Consider the following 12,204-nt stretch of genomic DNA (forward strand, 5'->3'; position numbering starts at 1 on the left):
ATTATTATTATTATTATTCGTGACCCCATGGACCATAGCACACCAGGCACTCCTGTCTTGCACTGCCTCCCGCAGTTTGGTTAAGTACCTGGAGAAGGAACTGGCAAGCCACTCCAGTATCCCTGCCAAGAAAACTCCATGGACAAACGACTAAACAACAACAACATTCAGTAGTGTTGTCCGTTTTTGAAATATTTTTTTAAAAAGTCATAGAACAAAGGCTATCAGTGGCTAATAGCAATGTTGGCCATGCACTACTTCTGAATGCCTCTGAATGCCATTTGCTGTGACTCACAAGTGGGGAGACTGCTTTTGCCCTCTGGTCCTGTTTGCAGGCTTTGCAAGGCTTCTCTCTGTGAGAAATGGGATGCTGGGCTAAATGGTCCTTTGCTCTGATCCAGCAGGACTTTTCTGATGTTCTTAAGTAGTTGCATGTTTAGTAGTGTTTTAGCCCATTTGCCATTAATTTAAAACACCTCCCATTGCAATATACCAGAACTGGGGGAACCTCCCCCCCCTCCCAAAAACTCACATGGTTGTTGAAACCACTAGCTGGGGCTCCTGGGAGCTGGAGTCCAATAACACCTAAAGGGCCACAGGTGAACCACACCTGTTATAAAGGACTTGGATTTAATCCACTCTGGTCTTGAATACACATAGAAAATGGGGCAGTTGCTACCTCCATCTCATTCCTCCTTTACAAAGAAGTTGCTTGTAGAATGAGCAAAAGGAAGTACGCCACACACACACCAGGCATAGTTACCATAGTTTATGGATCTGGGATAGCTCCATTGGTAGAGCATGAGGCTCTTAATCTCAGGGTTGTGGGTTCGAGCCCCACGTTGGACACAAGATTCCTGCACTGCCGGGGGTTGGACTAGATGACCCTCACAGTCCCTCCCAACTCTTACAATTCTGCGGTTCTACGAGTTCATGACCACAAACTGCAGTGGTGGTAGCTGGTGTCGTTGGTTGCTAAGAGGTGATTAGACAAATCCACAGGGATTAGACCCCCACCCCCCCACCCCTCGCCATGCTAGCTAAAAATGGAACTATTGCTGTCTGTACTCAGAGGCCGTGTCGCTCGGATTGCTACATGCTGGAGCCAAGACAAGATAGCTCCCTCTCTGTATCCTTCTTGCGAGTTTCCAAGGGTAGCTGCTTGGCGACTGACGAGAACAGGGCGCCAGACTGGATGGAGCTTCTGTCTGATCTGGGAAGATTATTATATATATATATATACATAAAAAGTTCTTACAGTATTTCACTATCCAGCTGTATACTCCCAGGCACGTTTGCAATGCGTAGACCTGGAGCCTTGAAATGAACTAAAAACGTAGGGAACCTGTGGCTTGCCAGAGGTTGCATAAGCCCAACTCCTATAATCCCTGACCACTGGTCATGATAGTAGTGGGACTGGCCACAGGCCTCCCCCCCATTTCAAGGCCCCCCTGCAAGCTGCGAATGTTAAAAGGGTGGCTAATGAATGCAGGGGGTAGGGGTGGGCCTTCCAGGTCTTGCTGGCCCTCCATCAGCCTCAGCCAGCATGGCCAATGGTCAGGGATGATGGGAGTCCAGAAACATCTCGAGGGACCCCGCAGTGAAACCCCTCCCCCCTCTGAATCAATGAATGGCTTAGGATACTGATGATGGCGATTTATTTCCCTCAGGCTAACTCATGCACAGAATTGAAGGTAGTCTTTTGCATATATTGGGGGGGGGGGCAATTTCCCGTGGCCTCCCTCCCCTCCCGCCTTTTAAAACCTGACCCGAAAGAAACCCCACTGCCATTTCTAAGCACGGGCAGCGGGCCAAAGCCCACCAGAGGCCGCGGCGGTGCGCCCCCTGGTGGAGGCGCACTGGAGGCGCCCTTGGCCCGCGGGATTTCGGTCTTTCCGAAAGGTCTGCTCCGGGTATTTATTTTCCTGTGCAACCCTGCCCCTGCCTTGCCAGACGGCGTCTGCCTCAGAAGCTCGCAGCGATTTCCTCCCGAGCCTGCCCTTATCTCGCTCTGCACGTTGCCTCTCGGTGACTAATGACACAATAACATTGTCTCGGGATAAAATAAAGTAGGAGCGCTGTTTACTCCGCTCTGTAGGGGTGCGGTATAAAAGGAGCCGCCGAGAGCCAGCGCAGGCAGAAGCTCGCAGGGAGCCTCGCTGCAACACGGAGTCACAGCCTCACTGCTGCCTAGCGGATTGCGGAGTCCTTTCGTCCTCCTTGGATCCTTGGCGAGCAAGCACATTCGCTCGGCTACTACCTGCAACCTGCTGCGGGAGCAAACGGGGTTTAAAGGAGAATTTCCATTCGCTTGCCTTGGGTTTACCAGAAGAGTCGTCGGAATGGATTACACGCGACTGATCCTTCCCTTGCTCTTTGTGATCAGCCACACAGGTAAGCTGAGGAATCCAATGCGCTTTCTTCTTCTTTTTTCCACCGGGGGGGGGGGAGATAATGCATGCTACTCCTACCCCCTCCACTCCCGTTTTTCCAAGTTCCCCTGCAAGCGTGCCTAGGTCAAGAGTGTACTTTTGCTGGTAGACTGCGTCTAGCCGAGGAAGAGCGATAAGGCTCTGAGGTCACTAGTCTGAAACTCTCTCCAGGTAACCGCCCACCGTCTTCTACCTGAGCGCTGGCTTCTTCGCTTCGCTTGCTGCCAAGGTGTTAAGGAGCGCCTCGGCTGCGATCCACAAGGCAGTTAACCCGGAGTGGCTGCTGGTTTGAAACCAGATTCCTCCCTCTGAGAGTTAACGCGATCTTATGGCGGATAAATATTTGGTGCTATGTGCACCACGCATACAGTAAGCGAGTATTCTGCCGCTACTGGTTTTGTGGTTGGGAAACTTCGATTATTTAAAGGGTTTTTCTTTTATATGCCCCGTCTCATCCCTTCGAGTAGATTTTCTCGACCTCGTTTAATCTCTACGAATAATTCTGCATTGACATGTTGAGCCCGGGGTGGTAACCTGGATGCGATTTCGGACTAAGGGCATCCTGGCTTTAGCGCACTCCTTTGCAGAGCTCAGTGCTCCTAAAAACCCATTCCTTTGAACAGACTTTGGCACGCTTAACCGTTCGTAGAAAAGACACCCACAAACTCCACATCCGGAGCAGTTGGGGGGCACCCGCCGCCGGTGAAATTTACAAGCGGCCTGACTCTGCCCATGCCTACTCGGAAGTAAACCCTAATAATAATGAAAAGGTACAACAACCCGTCCATTGCCTAGAAATCGCAAGTTGTCTGATTCTGGCTCCGTTTTAGCCTCCGTAGCATACCTATACCTACGCTGCGCACACATGATTATTCGAAAGATGCTAAAGGATCTCATTTCCCCTTTTAGTGAGCATCTTCAGAATAAACGCAGGGACTCTCGATTCGCCTACCGTTTAATGGAGTTCGTTGCGATTGCATGAATTCAAGGAGTCGACCTACCCTGCCTAGGCTAGACATACTGGGGAATAAGCCCCCACTGAATACAAGGGTTGCTTTCCAGTAGGCTAGGTTACGGCTTTTCCAGAGGTGCCAACTTGAATAAAATACTTGGGGGGGGCAGGTAAGTCTTGTCCCGCAGGATCCTCCACAAGAAGCCACATGCACACAGCATATGAATGGCAACTGGGGCGGCCCTGGCAACCCCCTCAAATATTTTATTAGGGAGGCGAAGGGACCTCTGCCCCTAGGAGTTGGTTCCTATGTCGCGCAGGATCAGAAGTTGAGGGAAAGCGAGGTGGAGTGGAGGGGAGGGGCGATGAACTGGGTCTATGGCCGCCCAGAAGCAGTGCGCCCCCTCGGAGGGCATCCCCAAGGCAGCCACCGCTCCGGCTCTGTGGTTCCTTCAACAATGCGTGAAATGGATTTAAGACTCATCAGCAGCTTGCATGGCGCCATAAAACAGAAGAAGCACTCCGGTTTAAAAGCCTTTGCGCTCCGTCCCCCTTAGATTTCCCCTTCCTCTGCTTGATAACGCCTGCCAAAAAAGCTGCATCTTTATTATCGGCCACGTGGAGAAAGCCCAGTAACGACGATTGCCGCGTGTTCTGATAAAAACCTTGCGCTGCCCTGAGCGTCTCCTGCCAGCCGCCCTCCAGGCATGGCAGCTGCTCCCGTCTCCTTTCCGAATAGCGCGCCTTCCCTCCCGGGCCAGCTCCGATAGGAACGCCTGCCTGTCTCGTGGCTTCTTTCCCCTTTTGCACAAGCGCCGCTCATGCGCTCCTCTTTCTCTCTCCTGCAGCTGCTGCAGACTCTGACCTCGGCGCCTCCGAGAGCGCCCAAAGGCAGCCTTCGAGCGCCCCCTGGCCGCTGCGCAGGTCCAAGCGCTGCTCCTGCTCTTCCCTGATGGATAAGGAGTGTGTCTATTTCTGCCACCTGGACATCATCTGGATCAACACTCCCGAGTGAGTACTGCCTCCTCCTTGGAACTAAGCCATTAATGCAGTTTTTTTATTATCATCGCGGGGAGGTTGCTGCTTGCGGTTGTGGCTAATACCTCCTTTAAAGTAACTCCATCAGCTCATCTGTCTGGTGCTCTCTCTGGGCCTTAATCACAGCACCAGTCTGGTACCAAGCGGAAGGCTAAGTGTATCTTAAACTTTGCTTATCTCTAGCCGGAAAAAATATGTCATAATATTAGCTCTTAAGTATTTTTTTTAAAAGCAATTAAGCACCAAAGCATTTCATGTTGGTGCAATAATAGTACAACTCAAGGCATTGCTTTCTGAACGTATCACTTCACTAATATATTGGATTCAGATGTAACTCTCACAAAGTCCAAAAGGGCTTACTGCCAAGTAGGTGTGTAGGATTGCAGCCTTAATGATTGCGACTGCAATCCCTGAAACCAGTGGGATTTAAGTAACTTTAAAAGGTCCTAGGGTATTCTAGGACGCTTCTTAATGACAGCAGAGGACTTGAAGTAACATGAAGAATGCTGAGGGTTGCATTTTACTTCCAAGCGAGTAGTGGCTCATTATATGAAACAAGGCTTGCTTATGAATAAACATACTTACTAACTCCAGCTTTTCATGCTATCCTGGCCCTAAACAAATTTTAAATTCTTCTGAAAAGAATTTGTACTAGGCTGCTTAATGGCTAAAAAGTTAAAGCCAGTTAAATTGTCTTGGTTTCAGGATTGTGTGTGCATTGGGGGTAGGGTAAAAGAGTTGATTCACCCAGAAACAAAATAATTTTGCAGCGTTAGACTGAAATTTGTTACTGGATTGTAGCCAAGAAGGGAGGGGGGAGGAATATCTTTAGCACATTCCGCTAAGACAGAATCTAGTCAAAAATTCTTTCTGTGGCTCCTTGCTGGCTCAGCATAATGTGTAGAAGGACCATGGTTAATCACCATTAGAGATTAGCAAAGAAAGGCCAGGAATGCTGTTGTCCAAAGAATTGCGTTGTATAATTAAAAGCACCATTGATAAGTGTGCTGAAATGTATCTTTAAAAACCACCATCTGGCACTAACATCGCCAATAGCATTTTAATTAGTTGCCTTAATAGTGTAATAATTGGAAGGAGGGCTTCATTGCTAAATAGACATGAATGGTGCAACTTATTAGTATTTTGAATTGGGAGAGAGCTCATTGCATGCTGATGAAGATGCATAATGAATCTTGAATTTTAACACATCTCACACAGCACACTGAATTCTGAATTTTAACATGTTTCGCACAGTGTGTAGAAGCAAACTTGGGTTTTGCCTTCAAGTAGGGACGTCTCCTTGACAAGTGTACATATTTGATGCCAGCGTTTGCAAACATAAATTTATCTTGGTCACACACTATTGTGCTCCTGAAAATGAAATTTGTAAAGTGGCTCTAGGGGTCAGCCTAAATATGGGTTCCCTCAAGTTTCGGTTGGGGCAGCTAGCATTTGCTAAAATGCAAACTGGTGTTGCTCTTTCCACCAGCCTATGCAAATATGAGTTAGAAGTCATTAGCAAACACGAGTTTCAACCTATGGTCTGGCCAGAGTCCTTTTAAATCAATGCTCCTAACTTTTATTTCTGTGAGTGAAATTAAACAGTTCTCTCCCTCTTCTCTCTCTCCCCTCCCTCCAATGACAGGCGAATTGTACCATATGGGCTTGGGAGTCCTTCCCGAACAAGGCGGTCACTGGGAGATTTACCTCTTGGAAGACTTGGAAGATGCCAGTGTGCTAACCTGAAAGACAAGAAGTGCACACGCTTTTGCGAGACTGGGAAAGAACACTGGTACGTTTTGGTTTGTTCTGTTCTTCTCTTTTTTTTTTAATTTATAAATACTTTATTAGGATTTAAAATTAAAATACAGTCCACACATACTCAGAGATCACAATCATACCAAACATAAGTTCAAATATACAAAATCATATAAATCATAACGTACAAAATCATACACAATCATATAAATTATAATATACAAAACCATATAAATTATGTAATAGTAAAGAAAGAAAAAAAGAAGAAGGGGGGAAAGGGGGGAAGGGTGCATTGGGAAAAGAAAGGGAAAGGGGAAAAAGAGGAGGAAAAAGATAAAGGACGACAAATGAGAAAAGAAGAAAAGAGAAAGAGAGAAGAAAGAAAAAGGGAAAACATACATTCATCTCGTCATTCTCATCCAGAAACAATCCGTAACGATGTTATCTAAACTCCCACTAAAGACTCCCACTTATCCCTATTCTCAGATTTCTCTAGATATTTTTCCCTATTACCGCATTCCCCATTAGGTATAATTCAATACACATGTTCAATTTCCATTTCATAAAGTATCAGATTCATAGCATTAATAACATTTAAATTATAAAATAATAGTACTAATAATAAGATAATGAATTTCTCCTTTCCCACATCTCCATATGTTTTATTTTCTTTTGGCTCAATACGGGGTGCTAGAAGTAGACCCAAGACTTTACCATGGGGCACTGTCCCTTCATGTACTCCCCAAATTTATCCCAATTTTGTTGAAATTTTTTTTGGGGTGACCTCTAATTGAATTAGTCAAGTTATCTAAATCCAAATAATTTAATAATTTCTCCTGCCATTCCTGTATGCTGGGAATTTCTTTCTGTTTCCAATAGGATGCGATCAGAGTTCTCGCCGCTGCTGTTGCGTACAAGAACAATGTCTCATCCTGTGGCTTGATTGTACTATCTATAATCCCCAGGAGAAAGGATTCAGGGCTTTTCTTTATATTATATTTTAGTATTTTTTTTATTTCTTCAAAAACTTGATTCCAAATTTTTTTAATTCCCTCACAGTGCCACCATGCATGCATGTATGTCCCCGTTTCCCCCCTGCACTTCCAACATAGATTATCTTTGGTCTTATACATCTTGTGAATTTTGACAGGGGTTAAGTGCCACCTATAGAACATTTTGACCATGTTCTCTCTTACTCCCTCTGAGGCTGTAAATTTCCATGTAGTTTCCCATAAGCGTTCCCATTGATCAACCTGTATGCTTTTCCCTATGTCAATAGCCCATTTTGTCATCACCTCCTTGCCCATTTCATCTTTAGTTTCCCATTCTAACAGCAGATTATACATCTTTGAAATGATTTTAATTTCCGGTTGTATTAAGTTCTTTTCCAATAAAGAGGGTTCTTCCAGAAAACCTAATTTTTGTTTGTGTTCTTTAAATTTACTATGAATTTGGTGATATTGATACCATCCGTTTAATTGGTGTTTTATCTCCCCATATTCTTTTAATTTAATTTCTCCTTCTCTGTCCTCTAATAGGTCCCTATAACTTCCCCTCTTTCCCCCAGAATTTAGTTTTTTAACTGTGATTATTTCTATTGGTGATGCCCACCTGGGAGTTTTAGGCTCCAACAATCTTTTATATTTAGTCCAAATTTTTAAGAGAGATCTTTTAATTACATGGTTGTTGAAGTCCTTATGCGCTCTGACCTTATCCTCTACCAGGTAGGCATGCCATCCAAATTTATTCCCCACCGGTTTGTTCTGTTCTTCTCTTTCATCTGTGCTATAATGAATGGAGTGCTAGGTTCCAGTTTATTAGATACAGTCGTACCTTGTTTTGCAACCGGGATCTGTTCCGGAGCCCCAGCCGCTAGCCGAAAAGGACACAGGGCAAAGCGCCACATTTGCGCATGCATGCAGAGCAGTTTGCACTTTTGCGCATGCATGAAACACAATTTAGCGCTTCTGCACATGCACAAGCGGCAAACCCAGAAGCAACCTGTTCCAGTACTTCTGGGTTTGCTGTGGACATTCACTGGAATGGACGCTAGATGAGGCGGACATTCACGGAGGTATTACTGTACTAGGATAAGTATACTATACACAGTAAACCTGTGTGTGTGTAAAAGGCCACAATTTTTTTTTATAAAAAAGCTTAAGTGTAGCCAAAGAACCAGAGTGGCATATAGAGTGTTGGACTCACATACTGTAAGATTCAAATCTCCATTCAGCCATACCTGTTAGGTTCTTGTCAAGATAAAATTGGAGTGTTGACAAGTATGGAGAAAAGCTAGGGTAAAAAAAAGAAATGTAATTGTTCATGATATGTAAAGCATGCAAATGTCCTCATAGCTGCACCTCTTTTGCTCTTTCCTTTTAAAAATATAAACAGGACTCAGTCCACCACAGAGAAAGGCTGGAGAAATCTTCATAAAGATAGAGGGTGCAAAGGATTGGATTGTGCGTTCAGACAACTGGCTAACAGCAAGAAAATGAGAAGGTAAGATTGTTATTTGATACCCTGTGGGGGAAAGGGTTGAGTGAAAGAAATGTCTGTGCAAGAGGGTATAAGCTGTGTTTAGTTCTCTTAAAAAATCTGGGAAAAGTGAAGTCTTTGGTAGCTGGGGTAGAATCTTTGCACTATAACATTTCCCCAACTGTTACCTACACAGTTTGTTCATTGTATGGAACAGACTGCTTCATGGAAACCAGGAAGTGTTAGGAACAGGACCTTGGATCGGATAGATTTGCATTCAGTTGAATTGCCTTTAGGCTGACTTGGCAGATGTATTTTGCTCATATGCAAGCATCTAATTAAGCACCAAATATGGTGCCTGAAATAAGTTTTCTCACAGACGAGACTGGCAGTGACCCTAAAGGGTGTTTTTCCCTCTTTTAACTTTACCTGAAGCATATTGATCTCTTACTTTTGTGATTAATGTTGAGCATTATCTTGCAGAAAGTAATCCCATTTAATAAATTTATGTAAATATCCTGCTTCCAAAATGGGTTTGGCACTTCAAAGTGCTAAGTCTCTTCAGGGGAGAAATCATGCCTGCCTATGCAGCCCTCGCAATAAATTTAATCTTGGTTGTGGATGACTGCAAAAAGAGTTCTACGTATGGGCACCAAAGTATACTGCATATACACCATTGAATGTACATGGAGGCACATTCTCGTAATAAAAATTGAGGTGCAAATTGGGTTAGTTGTCATTCTTCCTTTTTGAAACTGCTGCTGCTTTTAACTGCAGACTGGCACAGGGATTTAGCAAGTGAGACTTCTACCATTCCTTTGGTCCCTGCCATAAAATATGGCAGACCTTTAGAGTTATATTGAATCAACTTGAATTAGTATAGGGCAGGTTTTTCCCAAATGGGTCTCCAGCTGCTTTTGGACTACAATTCCCATCATCCCCAACCACTAGTCCTGCTAGCAAGGGATGATGGGAGTTGTAGTCCAAAAACAGCTGGAGATCCAAGTTTGGGAAACCCTGGTATAGGAATATGTGGATGTGTGTTTTGTTTAACATCTCAAAAGGTGGGAAGGAAAAAGTAGCAGAATTGCTACGTACAAGCATCTATACAATCTGGGTTACTTGTGAATAGGAAGATCAGAATGTATGTTCTCTCAATTAATTTAATGGTTTCTTGTTTCTGCAGGTTAGATGCCATCGGTAATAGTATCAAAGCATCTTTTAATATTGCCAAACTGAAGAGCAGGCTGCACAAACCAAAGCAGCTGAAGCATAACCGAACATATCAAAAGCAAAATATTTGGGAAAGCCTGAAGACGACGTCTTAGTGGAAAGATCACCAACCCTAATCCTCGAGTCATCACGAATTACTGACAAAGCATTACCGAAGCTCTGTTTTGACTTCTTAACATTCCACTCCAGGAAAAGATCAAGGAGTGTTGTTCTAAATATTAACTCTCTGAAAGTAGAGGAGGGCCCAAATAAATCTTCCCTTTGGACAGATGACAAAGCAGTTAAATACTGCCATCTTCTTGGAATTCCATTGAATGGGTTGGGTCAAAAAACACCCCTTCAACTGGTTTTCTTTTTCGGTGGGCTGACAGATGCAGAAAGGGCAAATATGGGCCCCATTTCTTAAGAGAGGGTAAAACTGAAGCAGTGATCTTATTTGGTCTGGCAGGCTTCTCTTAACATATAACGCAAGCTCTTTTGGGATCAAGAAAATCAGAAATGAAGAGGTCAAGATCTGAAAGAGAAGACTTGCAACGTTCTGACTTAAATTAAAATGGAAAATGACTGTGCTACTTTGATCAGAACACACATCCTACATAACAACTCTACCTCAAATGCTCTTATATTGCACTCTTGCCGAAGTATTGTTATAACTTTTTTGTGTGACCTTCAAGCATCTGTTACAACCTCTTATTTTTTTAATCATTCATAAATGCCAGTAGCTCGCCATTTTGTTCCTTCTGAACTTTCAAGGCTGTGGATAAAAATGGTCTTCTACGCTCCAAAGGAAAGAAACTTAACAGGCCCCACCCTAAAGGCGGCACAAACTCCTGGGAAGTAGATCTCACTGGCTTTCTGCTTTTGCAGCACAATCCTATGTCTTAACTTGGAAGCAACTCCTATTGAGCTCAATGGGACTTGCTCTCTGGTAAGTGTGTACAAGATTGCAGCCTCAGATAAGCAAGCTTGGGGTTGATGTACACAAGCTCGGCAGAAATGAAGTTCAGCTTAACACAATAAACTGCATGAACACTCGATGCAAGAGGAGATCGGGCAGCGTTTAGTGTAATGTGGAGATGGGGATAACTGATATCCTAATAAGATGCTGCACTGGCGTGATCTCTTGAAATGAGAGTCTGTATGGCAGCAGGTGGCTTAAAAATAAGATGAGAAAGCAGTGGATGTTCATAGCAGTGGGTTTATCTATATGACAATTTGCTGAATAAGGTCTGGATTGTAATTTTGTATGATGTGACATATTTTTAAATCTATATATTGTACAGTATTTATACTCATGAAACTGACATTATATTTACCATGTTGAATATTCATTGAAACAGGCCATATTGGTCTATGCATGTCTTATGTATTTCTGTATGAAATTGGGGGAAATGCCTTATGTCTGTTAAGGTAAACATATAAGAAATAAATATTTTTAACTACTGTATTGGACTTTCTTCATGGTGGTGATTTAGCTTCATTATAGACGCTACAAGGTTCATTCCAGGAGTTGAGGGACGCAGTGTGTTCTCTTAATAGCAAAACCTTTGCTCTGTGTCAAGAATTGGGAGGCTTGGCAATGATCGGGGTGGGGGTGGGGTGGATAGTGTGGGATGCTCTTATGCCTTTAACAGCAGTTTGTGTAGAAAAACAGGCAAACTTTTTCACAACACAGAAGTGTTGAGTTATTTTCAGGTCACTTCTCTTTTTTCTAAACTAGGGCTGGAACCTTAGGCGTTGCTGGACTACAACTCCTATAAGTCCCAGCCAGTGTGGCCAGTGGTCAGAGATGATGGAGAGCTAAAGGTTCCCTGTTCCTCTAAAGCAGGCACCCCCAAACTGTGGCCCTCCAGATGCTTTGGCCTACAACTCCCATGATCCCTAGCCAGCAGGACCAGTGGTCGGGGAAGATGGGAATTGTAGTCCAAAACATCTGGAGGGCCAAAGTTTGGGGATGCCTGCTCTAAAGCAATAGAAATTATCAGTTGATACTACATTTTGTCTGTACTGAACATCAGTCTGTAATACAAATTATCAGCAGAATCAATGTTACTGGGTTCTCTTGCTCAGTGCTACTTTCCAGGCTAGTGTATTTCCAACTATACCAGAGCAATAATGCAAAGATGTTATTGAACTCCCAATTGCGAGAAGCAAAGCTTCAGGGAACCAGGCAGAGGGCCTTTTCGGTAGTGGCGCCTGCCCTGTGGAACGCCCTCCCATCGGAGGTCAAGGAGATAAACAACTACCTGACATTTAGAAAACACCTAGAAAACACCTAAAGGCAGCCCTGTTTAGGGAAGTTTTTAATCTGTG

At 44.1% G+C, this 12,204-nt stretch overlaps 1 protein-coding gene across 1 annotated transcript; it reads left to right on the forward strand.

Annotated features, from left to right (window-relative positions):
- The first annotated feature begins 1,908 nt into the window (after positions 1–1,908).
- EDN1 (endothelin 1) lies at positions 1,909–11,338 on the forward strand. The gene is made up of 5 exons (XM_035125325.3): positions 1,909–2,394; positions 4,233–4,395; positions 6,068–6,214; positions 8,575–8,682; positions 9,845–11,338. Exons 1-5 carry the CDS (start codon positions 2,343–2,345, stop codon positions 9,984–9,986), a joined length of 612 nt encoding a protein of 203 aa, XP_034981216.1. The 5' UTR covers positions 1,909–2,342; the 3' UTR covers positions 9,987–11,338.
- Positions 11,339–12,204: the final 866 nt, after the last annotated feature.

This window comes from Zootoca vivipara, chromosome 8 (genome assembly GCF_965207765.1).
Source record: "Zootoca vivipara chromosome 8, rZooViv2.hap1.1, whole genome shotgun sequence".
NCBI lineage: Eukaryota > Metazoa > Chordata > Lepidosauria > Squamata > Lacertidae > Zootoca > Zootoca vivipara.